We start from the raw sequence: 20,980 nt of genomic DNA on the forward strand, positions 1-20,980 counted from the left end.
TCCTGCCTCAGCCTCCCAAGTAGCTGCGACTACAGGCGCCCGCCACCACACCCAGCTAATTTTTTTGTATTTTTAATAGAGCCAGGGTTTCACCATATTGGCCAGGATGGTCTCGATCTCTCTGTCTCTTTTTTTTTTTTTTTTTTGTGAGACGGAGTCTTGCTCTGCCCAGGCTGGAGTGCAGTGGTGCGATCTTGGCTCACTGCAAGCTCCACCTCCCGGGTTCACGCCATTCTCCTGCCTCAGCCTCCCGAGTAGCTAGGACTACAGGCGCCCGCCACCACACCTGGCTAAGTTTTTTGTATTTTTTAGTAGAGACGGGGTTTCACCGTGTTAGCCAGGATGGTCTCGATCTCCTGACCTCATGATCCGCCCACCTCAGCCTCCCAAAGTGCTGGGATTACAGGCGTGAGCCTCCACGCCCAGCCAATCTCGATCTCTTGACCTCATGGTCCGCCCGGCTTGGCCTCCCAAAGTGCTGGGATTACATACGTAAGCTACTGTGCCGGCCTATTTTATTTATTTTTGAGACAGAATCTTGCTCTGTCACCCAGGCTGTAGCGTAGTGGTGTGATCTCAGCTCACTGCAACCTCCACCTCCAGGGTTCAAGCGATTCTCCCGGCTCAGCTTCCCAAGTAGCTGGGATTACAGGCATGCACCATCGTGCCCGGCTTATTTTTGTATTTTTGTAGAGACAAGGTTTCACCATGTTGGCCAGGTTGGTCTTGAACTCCTGACCTCAGGTGATTCACCTGCCTACCTTGGTCCCCTGAAGTGCTGGGATTATCAGCATGAGCTACGGCGCTCAGCCTGTGTATTTTTAGTGTATGTGTGTGTGTTTGAGTGTGTGACTAAATGTGTGTGATTGTGACTGTGTGTGTCTGAGTGTGTGTGAACAGGTGTGGGTGTGTGCAGAGGTATGTGACTAAACATGTCTTTGAGTGTGTCTGAGTGTCTCTGTCTTTATGAGTGACTGTGTGTATTGGAGTGTGTATCTGGGTGGGTGGATATGTGTGTGTGAATGTGGGTGTTTGTGGGTAAATATGTGGTTATATGTCTGAGTGTTTGGGTGTGTTTAAGTGTGTGTGAGCAGGTGTGGGTGTGAGCAGGTGTGGGTGTGAGCATGTGTGTGAGCATATCTCTTTGAGTGAGCATGTGTGTTAGAGTGTGTGTGGCTGACTGAGGTGTGTTTTCGTATGTGTGAGTGGTGGGGTGGATGGGTGAGCGTGTGTGGGGGTGGGTGGATGGGTGTGGCTGTGTCTTTGTGTGTTTAAGTGTGTCTGTGGGCAGATGTGTGTATGTGGATGAGGGTTTGTGTGTGGTTGACTGAGAGTGTATTTGTATTTCTCTGAGTGTGTTTGTGACTGTGTGTGTGAGCATGGAGTGTGGTTGCCCCAGGCTGAGGCAAATCTGCACAAGCCTCTCTCACACCCACAGTCAGTCCACATATAGCCGATCAGCCTTTCCTTCAGATTACACCCAGGCTGGATGCGGCGGCTCATGCCTGTAATCCCAGCACTTTGGGAGGCTGAGGCAGGGGATCGCTTTAGGTCAAGAGTTCGAGACCAGCCTGGGCAACGTAGCAAGACCCTGTCTCTACTAAAAACTAAAAAATAAATTAGCCAGTCATGTTAGTGTGTGCCTGTGGTCCCAGCTACTTAGATGACTGATGCAGGAGGATCACTTGGGCCCAGGAGTTTGAGGCTTTGATGAGCTATGATCCCACTGTACTCGAGCCTGGGTGACTGAGCGAGACCCTGTCTCTTAAAAAAAAAAAAAAAACAGACCGAGCGCAGTGGTTCACTCCTGTAATCCCAGCACTTTGGGAGGCCGTGGCGGGTGGATCACCTGAGGTCAGGAGTTCGAGACTAGCCTGGCCAACATGGTGAAATCCCATCTTCTACTAAAAATACAAAAATTAGCCTGGTATGGTGGTGCGAGCTTGTAGTCCCAGCTACTTGGGAGGCTGAGGCAGGAGAATCGCTAGAACCTGGGAGGTGGAGGTTGCAGTGAACCAAGATAACACCACTGTACTCCAGCCTAGGTGACAGAGTTGAGACTGTGTCTCAAACCAAAAAAAAAAAAAAAATGTGTGTTACTCGAGGAGCAGCGGGTCACTGACAGCCCCAGGAGAGCAGGAGAAGTTTGGGCAGCGGATGGGAGTGTTCAGGTGGCTGAGACAGCTGGGCTGGGCTAGGCTGGAGGCGCCTCATCATCTCCTCCTCCTCCTCCTCTGTCTCTCTCAAACTGCCATTCCCCTCCAACAGTCTTGCCTCTCTTCCCTGCTTCTTGTCTCCTGACACCCCTACATGGGCATTCTCAGTCCAGGCTCCAGCCTTTACTTAGGCTGTGCGCCCCCTCCCGGGGAGCCCCCTTCCTCCCACCTCTCCAAATTCTCCCTGCTGACTTCATTCAACACCAGCTTTGGGGGACTGCATTCTTCTCCATTCTCTCTCCAGCACCTAGTACAGCATCTGGCCTAGTTCCCAAGTCCATGGGGAATGCTGTGCATAACAGTTACTGGGGCTGAGGGAGTGTGACGAGGCCTCTGGAGTAGTCCTGCTTCCTCTCCACTGAGTCCCCAACCCCTGCTGCTTCACAACCAACCCGGGGGGCTTTTTTTTTTTTTTTTTTTTTTTTTTTTGAGACGGAGTCTTGCTCTGTCCCCCAGGCTGGCGTGCAGTGGCATGATCTGGGCTCACTGCAACCTCCCTTTCTGCCGCTTTCTGGTTCAAATAGTCCTCCTGCTTCCATGTCCCGTGTAGCTGGGACTACAAGCATGCACCACCACGCCCAGCTCATTTTTGTGTTTTTAGTAAAGACAAGGTTTCACCATGTTGGCCAGGCTGGTCTCAAACTTCGGACCTCAATTGATCTGCCAGCCTTGGCCTCCCAAAGTGCTGGGATTACAGCCATGAGCCACCGCGCCCAGCCTAGCTATTCATTTGTTGGTGGACATTTGGGCTTCCTCCACTTTTTGGTGATTGTGAATAATCCAGCTGTGAATGTGCACGTACAATGATTTGCTTGTTTTAAATTCTTCTGGGTACAGTAGTCCCCACTTACCCACTGGGGAAACGCTCCAAGAACCCCAGTAGATGCCTAAAACCGCAGAGAGCTACTTACTGAACCTTGTATATACCATGTTTTCTCCCATACATCCCTAATTATAATACAGTTTAACTTACAAATTAGGCACAGCTAGATGCGGTGGCTCATTCCTGTAATCCCAGCACTTTGGGAGGCTGAGGCGGGCGGATCACTTGAGCCTAGGAGTTCGAGACCAGCCTGGGCAACATGGCGAAACCCCGTCTCTACTAGAAATACAAAAAAATTAGCCAGGCATGCTGGTGCATGCCTGTAGTCCCAGCTACTCAGGAGGCTGAGGCAGGAGAATAACCTGGGAAGTTGATGCTGCAGTGAGCCATGATCACACCACTGCTTTTCATCCTGGGCAACAGAGTAAGACCCTGTCTAAAAAATAATAATAAAATAAAATAGGCTGGGTGTGATGGCATACAATTGTAATCCCAGCACTTTGGGAGGTTGAGGCAGGTAGGTTGTTTGAACCCTGGAGTTCAAGACCAGCCGAGGCAACATGGCAAAACCCCATCTCTACTAAAAATACAAAAATTAGCAGGGCATGGTGGCACATACCTGTAGTCCCAGCTACTTGGGAGGCAAAGGCTGGAAGGATCACTTGAGCCTGGGAGGCCGAGGCTGCAGTGAGCCAGGATTGTACCACTGCACTCCAGCCTCGGTGACAGAGTGGGACCCTGTCTCAAAAAATAATAATAATAAAGTAAAATAAACTAGGCACAGTAAGATACTAACAACAATAGTAATTTTTAGTAGTAAAATATTGTTACATAAACTAAGGGCTAATTGAACATAAGCACTATGAAACCGTGACAGTTGATGGATAACTGAGATGACCACTAGTGTGACTAACACACAGGGAGCAGATACAGCATGGATACGCCCCATACAGCATGAGATTTCATCAGGCTACTCACAACAGCACACAACTCAAAACGTATGAATTGTCTACTTCGGGAGTGCCGTGGTGCGATCTTGGCTCACTGCAACCTCTGCCTCCTGGGTTCAAGTGATTCTTGTGCCTCAGCCTCCCGAGTAGCTGGGATTGCCGGTGTGCCCCACCACGCCTGGCTAATTGTTGTATATTTAGTAGAGATGGGGTTTTACCAGGTTGGCAAGGCTGCTCTCAAACTCCTGGCCTCAAGTGATCTATCCACCACAGCCTCCCAAAGTTCTGGGATTATAGGCGTGAGCCACTGCACCCTGTCCCAGGATTCTATTTTTTGTTTTGTTTTGTTTGAGACGGAGTCTCGCTCTGTCACCCAGGCTGGAGTGCAGTGGCTGTCTCGGCTCACTGCAACCTCGCCTCCCGGGTTCAAGCGATTCTCCTGCCTTAGCCTCCTGTTTAGCTGGGGTTACAGACGTGCACCACCACGCCTGGCTAATTTTCGTATTTTTAGTAGAGACAGGGTTTCACCATGTTGGTCAGGCTGGTCTCAAACTCCTGACCTCAGGTGATCTGCCCGCCTCAGCCTCCCAAAGTGCTGGGACTGCAGGCGTGAACCACCACGCCCAGCCAGTGTTCTTTTTTTTTTTTTTTTTTTGAGACGGAGTCTCGCTCTGTCACCCAGGCTGGAGTGCAGTGGCGCCATCTCGGCTCACTGCAAGCTCCACCTCCCGGGTTCACGCCATTCTCCTGCCTCAGCCTCCCAAGTAGCTGGGACTACAGGCGCCTGCCACCACGCCTGGCTAATTTTTTGTGTTTTTTTAGTAGAGATGGGGTTTCACCGCGTTAGCCAAGATGGTCTCGATCTCCTGACCTCATGATCCGCCCACCTCGGCCTCCCAAAGTGCTGGGATTGCAGTGTGAGCCACCACGCCCAGCCAGTGTTCTATTTTTAAAGAAGAGGGTGAGGTGGATGGATACAGACAGACCTTCCCATGCCCCATCCTGCCCCCCATTTTTCTCTCTCCCTGCTAGATCCTTCGTCCCTTCTCAAGTAGTGTCTGCCTGTGTTTAGTACCCTTGGTTAAGAGCAGGACTGAAGGGGAGACACAGGGCCTCTTCTGCCCCATACCTGTGGGGAAGCCTGTCAAACTATGTCCTGCATGCTTGCGTCCTGCCTGGCCTAGCCCCAGCCTGCTGCAAGGGACAGGGACCCTGACAGTGGGGACAGAGAGACAGATAGCAGATGAGACACATCTTTTTGTTGTTGTTAAATAGGTTCCCCCCTTACATGCTAGCCAGCCCCCTGGGAAGTTGACAGTGACTTGGAGGAGTTCCCTCTTGGGAACTGAGAATGGCTTTTCCCTGGGGACGCTTTCTCCTGGCTGCCCTGGCTATAAGTCTGCACAGCAGCACTGCCCAAAGGGTGGGATGTGTCCACGAGATGGTGTGAAGTGGACACAGCTGGACACTGAACATTTCATTGATCGTAAGTTCGCAGAGGCACCACCTCACGTGCATGGCTTCACATGTATTACTCTCCAGTGACCAATGCGGGGGCTTTAAAGTCCATTTAAAGAAAAATGCCAAGGATATAATATTGTCAGCTACATTCAGAATGAAAGTGATGAGGGGTGTCCAGGAAAGCACTGTTGAGGGGGTGACTCCTCCTTCTCAGCTCTGAGGATGATGCTGTGCTGGGGCTGAAAGTAGAAGAACGCTGGTGGGAAAGAGAGAGCAGGCAGGAAACAAAAAAGTGCCCAGAAAAGGCCTCTGGGCTTGATGTATTAGTTTGTTCTTATACTGGTATAAATAAATACCTGAGATTGAGTAGTTTATAAAGAAAAGAGGTTTAATTGCCTCATAGTTCTGCAGGCTGTACAGGAAGCATAGTAGCTTCTGCTTCTGGGGAGGCCTCAGGACACTTACAATCATAGCAGAAGCTAAAGGGGAAGCAGGCACGCCTTACATGGCCAGAGTAGGAGGAAAAGAGAACAGGGGAGGTGCTACACACTTAAACAACCAGATCTCAACAGCACGGAGGGGATGGTGCTAAAACCATTCATTAGAAACCGTCCCCATGATCCAGTCACCTCCCACCAGGCCCCACCTCTAACATTGGAGATCACAATATAACATGAGATTTGGGCGCAGACACAGATCCAAACTATATCACTTGGTTTCCAGCTCCACTGCCCCTTCCCAATTTGGGGGTGTCTATGACACCATGACCCTGGAGCATGAACCCCTCCCGCCCCCAATCCAGTCTATGTGTTTCTTTCCCAATACCCTGTCTCTCCTCTGAAGGTGTAACAACCGCACCCAGTGCGTGGTGGTCGCCGGCTCGGATGCCTTTCCTGACCCCTGTCCTGGGACCTACAAGTACCTGGAGGTGCAGTACGACTGTGTCCCCTACAGTGAGTCATCTTGTTCCTTGTGCGGACGCGGGCCCTTCCCCCATGAGTGAGTGAGGAGGAGACACCTTGACACATGCGCACACATGCATGGGGCCTGGGCACAGAGGGGACAGCCGGGCCTGCACTCTCCAACACACATTCTCTTCTCCCAGACACCACTGTCCTTACTCAGTGCCTGCTCCCCCACCTCACAGACTCTGTCACCTCCTGTGGGGGCACCTTCTCCAGCTCTCTTTACCCCAGCCCACTCACCCTGCTGCTTCATGCACCCTGTACTCATTTCCACACTGCCAGGCTGTGGTCCCGTGCTCTGCCTGGCACACTTACATCTCTCTTTTCTCCCTTGGCCTCGATGCTTTTCTCGCCCATCTGCCTCCCTCCTCTTCTCACATCCCTTCCTTTTCTGACCCTTCTCATCTACCCTTCTCTTCCCTCTCACTTAACCCCACTGCCCCTCTCAACACCTCTTCTTTCTCTCAGCACCCTCACTCCCCACACACTCCTTCCCAATCATGGAAGCTGGACTCTACACCCATAGAGCGGCATACCACCCTCCGAGGCCTGGTGGCAGATCCAGGGTGAAGGGCTGGGGGCATTTTCAACAGATTCATAGCTCCCCATTGGTTTCCCCATTACCATGTGGCACTTCCTGTCTGCAAAGGAAATACTGCCATGGTGGACTGAGGATGGCCTCCAGGCCGCCTGAAGAAAGTGATCTGGGGAGCCAGGAGCCTCCCCATCTTGCACCTGGCCAAGGGGATCAGACAAAGACAGGGTCTCTCCTCCTCAGCACCCCACCCTTGACATCACCTTTTTCCTGCCCTCTCTCCTCCCTCCCTCCTTCCCGTTATCCCTTCCCCTCTCCTCCCACAATGGGTTCCATGTGGCCAACCTGGTGGTAGGGCCTCCGGGCAGGGTGGGGAGAAGGCAGGGCCATCAGGGTGTCTGAGTGTGGTGGGCCGGGGTTGGGGACCAAGAGGCCCTGTAACTCTCCCTCCTCTCCCCTCCCACCCCAACCTCCCCCGCCAACCTTTGATTTCTCCTCGCAGGTGATTCGATGCTGGGGAAACAGGATCCCTTCTGTGCTTCCGTAATTTTCTTCTTTTACTCCTCGTCCTTTCCTTTCAGCGCCGAGGCCTTCAGCCACCACCGAGGGGGATGCCCATCTGCTCCTTGAAGCCTCCCCACAGCACTGGGGACACGGCCGACTCCCGCGGCTGGGGCAGCCGGGAAAGGGGGCGGGAGGCAGTGAGCTCAGCACAGCGGGGGCAGTCAGATGGGTGTAGGTTCAAGGCTCGACTGGACTCTTGAGTTTTCTGGCTCTGAAACCTGAGCAAATGACTTAATTTCTCTGGGCCACTACGGAAGGAGGAGGGAGTCCACGAGATGACCTGTGAGAAGCGCTTGGCCCAGGCCGGCCACAGAGTCGCTCCCGGTGGCAGGGTTTTGAGTGCCGAGTGTAAACTTCCCAAGGGCAGAGGCTTCGTCTTCACCCGCCGCCCCAGCGCCCAGACCCATGCCTGGTTCAGGATGTACTCAGTAATATTACCGATGCCATTTAAGCCAGCTGAGCCTGTTTATTCATCTGTGATGGGGTGAAGAGCGGTCAAAAGCTTTCCCTTGGAAGCTGCAAGGAGTAGCGACAGTGTGTCAAGCTTGTGTGCACACGAGCTATAGATGCAAAGGAAATGGTGCCTGCTTCCGCCAGCCATGTGTGTGCCTCAGTTTTCCCATCTGTAGACAGGGTTCTTGAAAGATGGCCCGTGAGGTGCCTAGCATAGTTGCTGGCCCCTCGTGAGTGCTGGACACTTGGTAGTTGTTGCTTTTGTTGCAACTCCTTGTAATGCCTCTTGTCAATTACGATTATTGCTGTGGTAATCAAAATTAAAATAACAACGGATAATGAACCCAACTTCTCCCGAGGCCGGTGAGATAAAGGGCAGGAAGAACTCCCTGGTCCAAGTGGAAGCCAAAGCAAGTAGACGAGAGGCTCAGATCAAGTGGCAGGAAAGGAGCTAGGGGAGGAGAGGAGCTGAGAGACCTGAAGCCGAGGCCCTGAGTGTGGTCCAGGGGCCACAACCGACAGAGAACAGGCGGGCTCCGGGGACAGAGGGCAGGACAGTTCAGAGGATGGGCAGCCGCCTGTCTGATGGAAGAGAGATAGCCTGAGCCCTTGGGGAGACAGGAGACACACACGCGCACACACAAACACACATGCACACACACGTGTGTGCGTACATACAGGGTGGATGTTGGGGGCAGAGCTAACTCCTGATCCTCCAGAGGAAGGAGGCTGGAGTTAAAAAGGAGGACAGCAGATAGCTAGAGGACAGGGAGGCCAGGCACTCACTTGTCTCCCAAATGTTCGCTGAGCATCTCCTGAGTGCCAGGCCCTGGGTGAGGCGCTGGGAAGGGAGCCAGAGGCTGACCCTGTGGAGCTCCGTGCTGGAAGCTTCAGAGAGGGGCCAGGAGAGCCAGTCCCTCTGGTCAGAAGTTCCTGAGGGGCCAGGGATGCAGAGGGGAGCGGCCTGGGCAGCCACCTGGCCCAGGGCTTCAGAGGCTGGGGTGACCCCAAGTGCTGGTGAGGGTGGGTCAGGGGTGGGTGGCAGGGGGCATGTGATGTGTGGGAACCCGCCCACACACTGGACAAGCCCGACTAATGCTGGATTTGCTTTGCAGCTGAGCACAGTCTAACCGTGCCCCTTCCTCCCCTAGGTGCCACCCGTCCGCAGGGCAGCGGGCAGGGCGGAACTCCCATCTCCTGGGCCCCTGGGCCCTGGGTGGGTTAAGCAGAGAAGCCAAACCTCAGGCTTGCCCCTGGGGAGCCTGGGAGAGTGTCTGTGCCCCCACCTGCTGTCCCACCCAGTCTGTGTCCCCCACCCCTGCCACCTCTCTGCCTCTGTCTCCCCGACCCTGGCTCTCTCTGGGGTCCGGGTGCAACTGCCTGTCTGCCTCTCTGTCGTTCTGTGTCTGGCTCTGCCTCCTTCTCTCTGTGTTGGCTTCTTCTGGGTTGTGAGGGCTTGGGGGAAGTCAGCTGGACCTGGGTGAGGCCAGCACAAAGGGGAAGGAGTTCAGCCTGTTTCTCGGCTGAGGGTGGGCCCAGGCCCTGGGAGACACTGAACCCCTTCCCCTGGGGCCCCTGGTTCTAGCAGGAGGGCAGCAGGCAGGGTGGGAAGGGAGCCGAGTGGCTCCTCCACCCCACCACTCCCTGGTGCCCCCTCTGACCGGAGCCCACCTCCCAGCTGGGGCTCCCCACTCCCTGCCCCCTCTGCACCAAGGGTGCCCCCTCCCACCTGAGGGCTCTGTCCGCCTGCCTGCCTGTACCCCCCTACCACACCTGTGTCTCTCTGTGTCTTTTCCCTCCCGTGTGTGTCCCCCTCATCCCTCTGACTGTCTCCCTGGCACCCTCTCACCCCACCTGACCACCCCCAGAGGAAGGGACCTGGGGGCGGGGGCCCAAGCTGATGCTACGGAAGGGGTTGGGGAAGCAGGAGCAAGGAAGGAAAGGAAAAGGGGGCGTGTTGCCAGAAAAGAAACGAAAGCAATTTAATCTCTTTTTTTTTTTCTCTTTTTCTTGCACATTTTTTTTTTCAATTTGTTTTCTCTCTCTCTTCCGATGCTTAAAGTAGAAGTGGAGCAGAAAGGTAAACGCACTGTTACCAATGCTAACCCCTAACTCACACTTTGTTCTACCTGTACCATACTTATGTGACCTGCCCTCCCTCCCGGCCCCTTCTTCTCTCCCCCACCCACACTCGGTCCGGTCGGTATCCCCAACCCCGGGTTGTCCTCCCAGCGGGGCCAGCCCTGGTGCGGCCACGGGCATCTCCACCCTCCAGATACCCACGGAAGCTCTTCTCTGAGCTTGGGCAGAATTTCTCTCTCTCGCTGTTTCTGTCTCTCTCTGTCCCTCCTTCCTGGTCCCTGGCCCTTTCAGGGGACCTGGCCTTCTCTCATACTTCTTTTGCCTCCTTCAGGAGAAGTGTATAAGCATCCAGGGCGGGTGGGGAGGGAGGGACTCCCTTCCCCGGCTCCCCCACTGGGGCACCGGGTGAGCTGTCTCTCTCTCTCTGTCTCTCTCTCTGTCTCTTTCTCTCTGTCTCTCCCCTCTCTCTTCCTCCTTCACCTGTACCTTTTATAACATGTTTCTGGTTCAGGGGAGGCGGGCTGGAGGGGACACCATTGTTTTCCTTTTGGGGAGCAGATTCCTCCTATGTCTCGGGCTCCTGGTGGCTTAAGTTCCTTCTGGTTTGACGTTTCCAAGGCCCAGAGCTGTTTTGGAGCACGGAGCACCAGTCCTCCCCACCCCCAACCCGATCCCATCTCTGACCAGCTGGGGGCCCAGCCCTGGGGAGGGGTGTCAGCTGTCCCCAGCCCTGGGAGGGGGCAGCCTGCCAAAAAATGAAAAAATGAGGGCGAGGGGGCGGGGGCGGGCCTCATGGTTGGGGGAGCGAAGGGTGGGGGAGCGTGTTCTCTGTTTCTTTCACACTTGCAAAGCTGCAGTCAGGGTTTCTTCTGGGCTGTTGTGGTTAGAGGACCAGGGAGAGGGGCGGCGGGCGGAGGGGGGGCACAGTCTGGGGACTTCCACAGACTCTGTAATTTCTGGCAGAGAACTCCCTAGTGGATGGGGCTGTCCGTTACTGGTGGGGCGGAGGTGCTGCTGCTGAGGGGCTTCTAGGGTGAGACGTTAGAGATGACCATTTCCTCCCCTGAAAGTTTTGGGAAATTACCCATTTGAGGCCGGCAGCAGCGGGCGGGGCTGGAGGAATGGCCTTTAGGGATCCCTTTTGCCTTGAAATTACAGTGGTCTGTGGAGCATCCCTTCCGAAGGAGGTGGGGCAGGGCCCCTCTGAGCTGCTCCCCTCCCCGTCTTCCCCTCTACCCCATCTCAGAGAGGCCTGGGCTGTTGGCCCGAGGTCCGCCCCCTCACCGCACCCCTCCACTCTCCTCTCTCTCTCCTGGAGTCTCTCTCCCTCCCAGCACCAGCCACTCTTCTTGCAGGCCCACTGGTTTGGATGCGGCACCACTGGAGCTTTTCTCTTCGAGGGCCAGGGCAGGGCGGGTGGGGTGATGGGGCAAGGGAGGGAAGAGGAGGGATTGGGAGCTTGGTGCTGGTGAAAGGTCCTTGCTGTCCAAGGCCCCAGACAGACCCTTCCTCTCTTCTCCCCCTTCCCCTGGGTTGACCTCTAACCACATTTTTCCTCCCCTGATACCCTCTGAGCAGGTTAGGCTCTGAGGCCTCCCACCATCCCCCTCACACAAACATGTCCCCTTAGATGCCACACACCTGGCGGGGGTGGGGACCGGCTTGGGCAGAGCCAGTGTGCTGGACGGTGTGCAGGCCGACCCCCTCGGGGCATCAGGGACAGGGAGATGGCCAGTCCCCAGGGCCCAAGCCAGGGTCGTTCTGGCTCCTGCCTAGCTCTATGTCCCAGGCTTCTCTCCCTCTACAAAACTACATCCTCCTGGCTGCTTTGTGCCGGGGGCCCTGAGCCACATTGTCCCCACGCTGTGAAGGGAGTGCTGCCTGTCCCCCTCCCTCCCAAGCCTGCTGAAGGTGGGGAATGAGGACTAGCTCTTGCCCGAGCCCCTCTTGCCACTGGGGCTGCCCCCCAAGCCGGTGCCAGGTCCCAGCTCCCCCCACCCGGTCCCCTTGGGGCCAGCTGCTTTGGTGACAGGCCAAGCAGGAGCAGAGAATTCACTGCAAACCCTCCGCCCTCGCCCCGGCCTGTGTGTGGGTTCTGCCAGCCGGGAGGTGAGGGAGGCCCGGCCATCCTGGATGGAGGGGCGCATGGATGTCGGCACTCTGGGAGGAGGTGGGGGGTCTGGCCACACTGACCCCAGGATCAGTCAAGGGGAGGCTAGGAGTAGGTGGCACTGGGACGTGACTGGGCAAGGGTGGGCCGGCCAGCAGCGGCCAACGAGATGCAGTTGAGGTTTTCCTCCTTTTCAGGGATTGGGGGGGTGGGGCGGGGCCCCCCACCTTTCTGACATCAGCGCTGCCTTGGTCCCTCCTCCCGAGCCGGGGATGGTCGCAGGTAAATCGGGGTCCGGGCCAGGGGAGGTGGGGGGCCTGGCTGGGGCGGGCTGGGTCTTTATCCTAGCGCCTGGTTCCCTCCCCTGCCCCCTCCGAGCTGGACCTGGGACTGCCCCCCTGAGGGACCCTCAGTCGGGCCTGGGCCTTGGAGTGAATTCTCTGCTCACCCCTCTCTCCTCCGCCAGCACTAACCCTTTCTTCCCAGGTGGTCTGCAGCGCGGCCTCCCACGGAGCCAGGACCTCGCCAAGCCCCCATACCCCCTTGTCTCTCTTCCCTCTGCACAGCTCTCCGCTCCCTCCCCAACTCTCCCGGGAGTCCTGTCCCTCTCCATGTCCCCACTCCCACCCCCACCCCTGTGCACAGTGCCACTGTCTGCTGCTGAGCCAGACCCCATGAGAGACCCTGCCGGCTGGGGGCAGGGCTGGGCGCCCTCCAGGAGGGGCCAGACTCTCCGTTCCCTGTCCTAGCCTGGGAGCTGCCTCTGGGAATCCCTTCCTCGGCTACTGACTTCGTGGGTACCGGGTGGGGGTGGGGCACAGGCTGCATCAGGAACCTGGAGAGAGAGTTGAAACCCCTATCCTTCCCCCAGCCTAGAATAGGGGGACACTCCTGACACCCACAGTGGGTATGGGAACATCACTCTACATTGCAATTTTTGCAGGAGGAAGAAAGTGGAGTTAAAAAAAAAAAAAAAAAGTCTGTCCGGGTGTGGTTGGTGAAGGATGGGACCCTGGACCCTAGCTCTTCCCTAAGTGGCAGAGAAGAGGGAGAAGGGGCCGGGTGCTAAGTCCCTGGACCGTCAAAGTCAGGAGTGACTGTAGTGGGGAGATTCTGCCCCCACTTAAATCACACGGGACCACCTCTGGGAGGGCTCTTGCCAACTCCTTCTCCCCAGCCTGTGGGGTCTCTAGCAGCCAGGGAAGGGAAGAGGGGCACCACTTCCCCCCACTAACCCTGCTCTTAATGGCCTTCAGGGCTCACATTTCCAGGGAGAGGGGCAGCTGGGCAGGGCGTGGGGAGGGGGGTCGGGTCCCAGCCCGGAAACCCCCTTCCCATCACCAGCCCTACCAAGCAACCGTGACTGCAGCAGCAGGAGGGGACAACCTGACTCCCCGCCGGCAGCGTGACCAACTTGCCTCTCTCCCCCTTCTCTCTCTTTCTCCTCCCTCTCGCCTCTGCCCCTGCTCTCCCTTCTCCTCCCCTCCTGCCCGCTCTGCCCAGTCTTCGTGTGCCCAGGGACCCTGCAGAAGGTGCTGGAGCCCACCTCGACACACGAGTCGGAGCACCAGTCTGGCGCGTGGTGCAAGGACCCGCTGCAGGCAGGTGACCGCATCTACGTGATGCCCTGGATCCCCTACCGCACGGACACGCTGACCGAGTACGCCTCGTGGGAGGACTACGTGGCCGCCCGCCACACCACCACCTACCGCCTGCCCAACCGCGTGGATGGCACAGGCTTTGTGGTCTATGATGGTGCCGTCTTCTACAACAAGGAGCGCACGCGCAACATTGTCAAGTATGACCTGCGGACGCGCATCAAGAGCGGGGAGACGGTCATCAATACCGCCAACTACCACGACACCTCGCCCTACCGCTGGGGCGGCAAGACCGACATTGACTTGGCGGTGGATGAGAATGGGCTGTGGGTCATCTATGCCACCGAGGGCAACAACGGGCGGCTGGTGGTGAGCCAGCTGAACCCCTACACACTGCGCTTCGAGGGCACGTGGGAGACGGGTTACGACAAGCGGTCGGCGTCCAACGCCTTCATGGTGTGCGGGGTCCTGTACGTGCTGCGTTCCGTGTACGTGGATGATGACAGCGAGGCAGCTGGCAACCGCGTGGACTATGCCTTCAACACCAATGCCAACCGCGAGGAGCCTGTCAGCCTCGCCTTCCCCAACCCCTACCAGTTCATCTCCTCCGTTGACTACAACCCTCGCGACAACCAGCTGTATGTCTGGAACAACTATTTCGTCGTGCGCTACAGCCTGGAGTTCGGGCCGCCCGACCCCAGTGCTGGTGAGGACGACTCACTTCCAGGCATGGAGCCCGCTTGCCTTTGTCCTTTCCACCCCCACCCACCCGTGGGTCCCAGGGTGGGGAGCCCCATCCTGTGAGCTCTTGGGGATCGGGAGGTAAAGGAAATTCACAGCATGTGACAGATGCTGTTGTAAGCACTTCACAGTCATTAACTCATCTCCTCCTCATGGTCTATGATAGGGATCCTTACTGCCCTGTTTTACAGATGAGGACACTGAGGCACTGTATGGGTAGGGGATTAAGTTATTTGAGGATTTCAAGCCAGCCTCCCAACCACTGAACTGTACTGCCTCTCCCTGGGGCTTGGGCACCTTTACTCCAGGAACCCTTGGATCCACCAAAATCCTGGGTGGAAGTCCAATATCCACAAAAGAGCTGAGCTGCTGATGTTGACCAGGCTGAGGGCAACTCTGCAGTCTTCTTTTACCCCCCTTAGCTGCCCTGCTAGCTCTGTGCCGCCCCAGGGCTCCAGGAAGCCTGATGTAACCCCATCTTGTTTGCAAAAGGGGGAGCTGAGGCCCCCAGAAGGAAGGAGCATAGCCAGGTTACATAAGCCAAAGTCAGCTAGAAGTAGGGTGGGAGGCGGTGGTATTCAGCCCCTGCCTGGTGGCGGAGCGGACCTGGATCGGGGAGGGCTCCTGTCCCCCAGACACCTCTGTCCCTGCCTCTCCTGACTGTTCTCTCAGACCTTACGGAACACATAATGGATTTTTACCACCTTTTGCTACTTTATATGGTCCCATGGGCATAAGGGACTTTGGTGGCCACAGAGAGGCCAGGGGAGATCAACTCCCAGACCCAGCGGGGCCCAGCATGTGTTTCCACTTGAGTAGGTGAGGAAGATGCTAGGATGGCCTGGGACCCCCTGCCCAGGCACGCTGTGGCATGGCCCTGAGCACGGGGATGACCCTGTCTCGTATCCCCTCTCCAGGCCCAGCCACTTCCCCACCCCTCAGCACGACCACCACAGCCAGGCCCACGCCCCTCACCAGCACAGCCTCGCCCGCAGCCACCACCCCGCTCCGCCGGGCACCCCTCACCACGCACCCAGTGGGTGCCATCAACCAGCTGGGACCTGATCTGCCTCCAGCCACAGCCCCAGCCCCCAGCACCCGGCGGCCCCCAGCCCCGAATCTACACGTGTCCCCTGAGCTCTTCTGCGAGCCCCGAGAGGTGCGGCGGGTCCAGTGGCCGGCCACCCAGCAGGGCATGCTGGTGGAGAGACCCTGCCCCAAGGGGACTCGAGGTGAGTACAGAGGCTGCGGCTAGGGGAGGGATGGGGGCCATGCCCCCAGCAGCTTAGCATAAATGCATGTGTGGGTGGTGGTCTCTGCTGTGAAGCAGAGGCTTTCTGAGGGCAGGGGTCATCCCCAGTGACCAGCAGAGCTCTCAGGGCACAGAAGCCACTCAGTGCCCCTGGCCCGGCCTGCGGAACCTGCAGGGAGCCTGCAGAAGGCGACCTGGCTCCCAGCCTCAGACTGACCTGTGACTGCCCCAGGCGCAGCCAGTTTCACATGGGTGGCCAGCTGAAGTGCGAAAAGGGCAGGGCCACGTGTCCTGGAGATCTGAGGGGAGGGTTGCCAGGTGCTTTGTGGAGAGGGGGCGTTCAAGATGGGCCTTGCTGGAAGGGTCTGATTCTGGAGGCAAAGACAGAAGGGGGCAGGAGGGAGAGCTCAGGCGAAGGGAGTGGCGCCTCTTTCAACTGTCCGGCCCGCTTCATGTCTGTTTCTCCGTGTTTCCCTCACCTCCCTCTTCGCCCACTCGTCCCCCACTCTCTGTCATCTCCTTTCCCCCTCTCCGTCCCATCCTTCTCTTCTTCCCTTTGGCTCCCTTGTCTGTTCCTGTCTGTCTGTCCCTGCAGGAATTGCCTCCTTCCAGTGTCTACCAGCCTTGGGGCTCTGGAACCCCCGGGGCCCTGACCTCAGCAACTGCACCTCCCCCTGGGTCAACCAGGTGGCCCAGAAGGTACCAGCCACCACCCCTCGCAGGCAGGCACATGTGCTCGGGCCCAGCGGGGGTCGTGGAGCAACTGGGGAGACTCGGGCTGGCAGGTCTGGAAGGCAGGACTGCGGGGTCACCTCTCTGGCCTACAAAGGGAGCAGGGACAGATGGGGTGGGAAAGGGCAGATGGTGATGGGGAAGCGGAAAGAGAAAGAGGAGAGGCTGCACAGGCCAGGGAAGCTGGGGAGGGCAGGATGGTCCCTGACAGACCTGGGATTTCCCCTCCCTGCCCCCCACCTCATACAGATCAAGAGTGGGGAGAACGCGGCCAACATCGCCAGCGAGCTGGCCCGACACACCCGGGGCTCCATCTACGCGGGGGACGTCTCCTCCTCTGTGAAGCTGATGGAGCAGCTGCTGGACATTCTGGACGCCCAGCTGCAGGCCCTGCGGCCCATCGAGCGCGAGTCAGCCGGAAAGAACTACAACAAGGTGGGGCCTGGTGGCGGCGCTGACCTGGCGCGGGGAAGGCGCCTGCCCCCAAGGGCACAGGAAGTATCCAACCTGGTACCTCCCAGCCAGGCTGCCACCTCCACTCCCTTCCTCAGAGAGGAAGGACCCCCCCGCCAAAGGACTGCTGGGTCTCACTCCTGTGCTGCCTCAGACGGTCCTGGGTGTTGGGGATCCCTACGGAATGTCTTGCTGATAGCCCAGCCCTGGGGCAGTGGTAGCCACAGATGAGAGAGCTGTACAGATGTGACAGTACTGGGGTGAGGGAACTGGCGTCCAGAGGTTTGGCCTGACATCACCTCCATCTCTTTCTAGATGCACAAGCGGGAGAGAACTTGCAAGGATTATATCAAGGTGAGACCCAAGGGGTCCCAGTGTAAGGACCGTGGGCTCCGGCTGACGGGAGAATAGGGGTATAGGTTGAGAAGAGGGCATGCAGAGCCCACCCAAGGAATTAGAGGGTGTTGAGGGGCTCACAGCACCATCCCCCCTGCCTGCGCAGGCCGTGGTGGAGACGGTGGACAATCTGCTCCGGCCAGAAGCTCTGGAGTCCTGGAAGGACATGAATGCCACGGAGCAGGTGCACACGGCCACCATGCTCCTGGACGTCCTGGAGGAGGGTGCCTTCCTGCTGGCCGACAACGTCAGGGAGCCTGCCCGCTTCCTGGCTGCCAAGGAGAACGTGGGTGAGTGCCACGGTCACCCAGAGCAAACTCAGATACGAACCTTAAACCATGGGGTTCTGGCCTGGAGGCCGCAGAGGAGCTACCCGACGCTTGGGCGTCTTGCCACAGGGTCTTGTTCTGTAGCCTGAGCCCCTGGACTGGGAACAGGCCCCAACTGCGTGTGCCTTGCCTTCCCCTGTCCCCACAGTCCTGGAAGTCACAGTCCTGAACACAGAGGGCCAGGTGCAGGAGCTGGTGTTCCCCCAGGAGGAGTACCCAAGAAAGAACTCCATCCAGCTGTCTGCCAAAACCATCAAGCAGAACAGCCGCAATGGTCAGTGTCGCTGGCGGGGCCTCGGGTGGGGAGGCAGCCCCCTCCCCGCCCCCTAGCCCTGTGCCAGCATCTCTGTGCCATTTGTGGAGGGCAGCAGTCCTGAACTTTCCTCCTGCTAGTGTAAAATTTGAGGGGATTCATGGGTTCCCTGAAGTGCTGCAGAGCCCCAAGGGTGAGCCTTACAGTTGCAAAGCTGGCTCCTGGGCCTCACAGCTCAGACAGGATGGGGCCACTGAGACAAAGGTTCAGAGAGGTCAGGGGCTTGCCCAAGGTCACACAGTGAGAATGGGTGGGTCGGAGGCCCAGCCCATGTGTCCTGGCACACTGCCCTGCTGTTTCGAACTGCCTTCGGCTGAGCAGTGGTCTTGTGGACAGGGCTCCCTGCCCCCCACCTGCCTGGGCTATGGAGTGGCTTCAGAGGTCCCAGTGGCCGGCATGGCCAAGGCCTGAGGAGCTGGCCGAGCTAGGAAGCCAGGGGCCTGGACAGAGGTGCGCCAGCTGAGGATGCTGACACATCCAAACATGCCTGTCCTCGCCAGGGGTGGTCAAAGTTGTCTTCATCCTCTACAACAACCTGGGCCTCTTCCTGTCCACGGAGAATGCCACAGTCAAGCTGGCCGGCGAAGCAGGCCCGGGTGGCCCTGGGGGCGCCTCTCTAGTGGTGAACTCACAGGTCATCGCAGCATCCATCAACAAGGAGTCCAGCCGTGTCTTCCTCATGGACCCTGTCATCTTCACTGTGGCCCACCTGGAGGTGAGCTGAGCTGTCCTCCTCCCTCCATGGGGGTCCCTGTACCCTCTGTGTTCCCAAGCTGTGTACCAGCCGCTCCACCATGTGCTCACTTCGAGAACAAGTTATGGGTTCTTCCACTTCAGTAGCTTGGGCCATTTGTCCCCAGAGCTCTTAGAATGTCAGCTGGAGCCCCAGACTCCAGGCACTTCTTTGATACTTGGCACCATCCCTGTAGCCAGGTGTGGGGGGCCGGAATGGGATTCCCCGGTTCTGACTCCAGTTCTGACACCCCGGCGCCACCACACAACAGGACAAGAACCACTTCAATGCCAACTGCTCCTTCTGGAACTACTCGGAGCGTTCCATGCTGGGCTACTGGTCGACCCAGGGCTGCCGCCTGGTGGAGTCCAACAAGACCCATACCACGTGTGCCTGCAGCCACCTCACCAACTTTGCCGTGCTCATGGCTCACCGCGAGATCGTAAGCTGGCTGGCGCTCTGCTCCTCCGGGCAGGCCCGCTTGCTGGCCTGGCTTTGCATGGCATCCTAGAGAGATCATGGGCAGTGCTGGGGAGGCTGGCCTCATGGCTGTGGGGGGCCCCTAGTCTTGCCTGGGGCATGAGGCCATGCATCTGGTTCTCTCTGGTCATGTATGGCCATGGTCCCACCGTCTCCCAAGGCACTCTGGAGAATCAAGTTGGTGTCACGTTAGTCATCTCTCCACAAGCCTTCCAGAGCATGAGGAAGTGAGCGCATTGCTGCGTGCAGAGGGGTGGGGGCTGCCAGATTGGCCCAGGGCCCTGTCTGCAGCTGGCACCTGGCTGAGCCCAGTGTGCAAAACCAAAGGCCCTGAGCGTGCCCCCTGCTCCTGTCCCCAGTACCAGGGCCGCATCAACGAGCTGCTGCTGTCGGTCATCACCTGGGTGGGCATCGTGATCTCCCTGGTCTGCCTGGCCATCTGCATCTCCACCTTCTGCTTTCTGCGGGGGCTGCAGACTGACCGCAACACCATCCACAAGAACCTGTGCATCAACCTCTTCCTGGCTGAGCTGCTTTTCCTGGTCGGGATCGACAAGACTCAGTATGAGGTGGGCTGGGACTCGAGGGCAGGTGACGGCCAGCGCCTGGGGGGCCGGGAGAGGAAAGGGGACGCCTGCCCGAGCCCCTCACCCTCGGTGCTCCCTGCAGATTGCCTGCCCCATCTTCGCCGGCCTGCTGCACTACTTCTTCCTGGCCGCCTTCTCCTGGCTGTGCCTGGAGGGCGTGCACCTCTACCTGCTGCTGGTGGAGGTGTTTGAGAGCGAGTATTCCCGCACCAAGTACTACTACCTGGGCGGCTACTGCTTCCCAGCTCTGGTGGTGGGCATCGCGGCTGCCATTGACTACCGCAGCTATGGCACCGAGAAGGCGTGAGTTTCCACCTCCCAGCCCTGCACCGGTTCCTCCCGCGTGGTTCCCTGCTGGGCGGCACCCCTTGGGAAAGGACCCTCAGGGCGGTGGCCTCCCTTCCTCCTGATCCCAGAGGCTGTAACCTGCAGAGTCCTAGGTCTTCATGGGTCGCTGGGAATGGCTCCTCGGCTTCTCTCTATACCCCAGCCCTGTTTCCTTTACAGCTGCTGGCTCCGAGTGGACAATTACTTCATCTGGAGTTTCATCGGGCCCGTCTCCTTCGTTATCGTGGTGAGTTGGGAGGTGACACCCCTAGCACCACATCTTCCTTCATCCAGGCTGGCCTTGACTCCAGCCCCTGCCCCCACCACACACACACACACACACACACACACACACACACACACACACACTCCCTACATCGGAACTGAGCCACCAGCTGAGAGGATGAGAGTGTGCTGGGTTCATGGAGCTCCGATGCTGAGGGCTACTCACCTGGGGGACTGTGATTTGAGCCCCTACCGTATGTCAGGCCATGGGCATTGTCCTCCCAGCAGCCAGGAGTGGCATTCAATTGCCAGTCATGTCATTTAGCTCACTGTCACCTCAGGGGCAGATACAGGGTTCTCCCAGCAGAGGCGAGGGCCACAGCTGAGACTTCGCCAGGCCGGGCCCATGTCTCAGTGCTCACTGAGGGAGGCAGGGCCACTCTCAGCCCAGCCTGTCCCTTGTCTCGCCCCCAGGTCAACCTGGTGTTCCTTATGGTGACCCTGCACAAGATGATCCGAAGCTCATCTGTGCTCAAGCCTGACTCCAGCCGCCTGGACAACATTAAGTGAGCCTCGCCCCTGCCTGCCCCCTGCCCCATCACACACCCCCACCCCGCACGGGGCCCACCTCCTCCAGGGTGTCCTAAAAGGTAGT

At 57.9% G+C, this 20,980-nt stretch overlaps 1 protein-coding gene across 1 annotated transcript in view; it reads left to right on the forward strand.

Moving 5' to 3' along the window:
* ADGRL1 (adhesion G protein-coupled receptor L1) overlaps positions 1-20,980 on the forward strand; it is a 63,349-nt gene that overhangs the window by 34,080 nt on the left and 8,289 nt on the right. The window contains 15 exon segments of the mRNA XM_003915036.5: positions 6,294-6,403; positions 10,033-10,047; positions 13,663-14,463; positions 15,416-15,730; positions 16,346-16,449; positions 16,732-16,917; positions 17,251-17,289; positions 17,438-17,621; positions 17,809-17,934; positions 18,474-18,688; positions 18,978-19,148; positions 19,546-19,755; positions 19,856-20,076; positions 20,281-20,347; positions 20,800-20,891. Of these exon segments, the coding sequence (XP_003915085.2) occupies positions 6,294-6,403; positions 10,033-10,047; positions 13,663-14,463; positions 15,416-15,730; positions 16,346-16,449; positions 16,732-16,917; positions 17,251-17,289; positions 17,438-17,621; positions 17,809-17,934; positions 18,474-18,688; positions 18,978-19,148; positions 19,546-19,755; positions 19,856-20,076; positions 20,281-20,347; positions 20,800-20,891 (2,856 nt within the window).

Source organism: Papio anubis, chromosome 20 (assembly GCF_008728515.1).
Source record: "Papio anubis isolate 15944 chromosome 20, Panubis1.0, whole genome shotgun sequence".
NCBI lineage: Eukaryota > Metazoa > Chordata > Mammalia > Primates > Cercopithecidae > Papio > Papio anubis.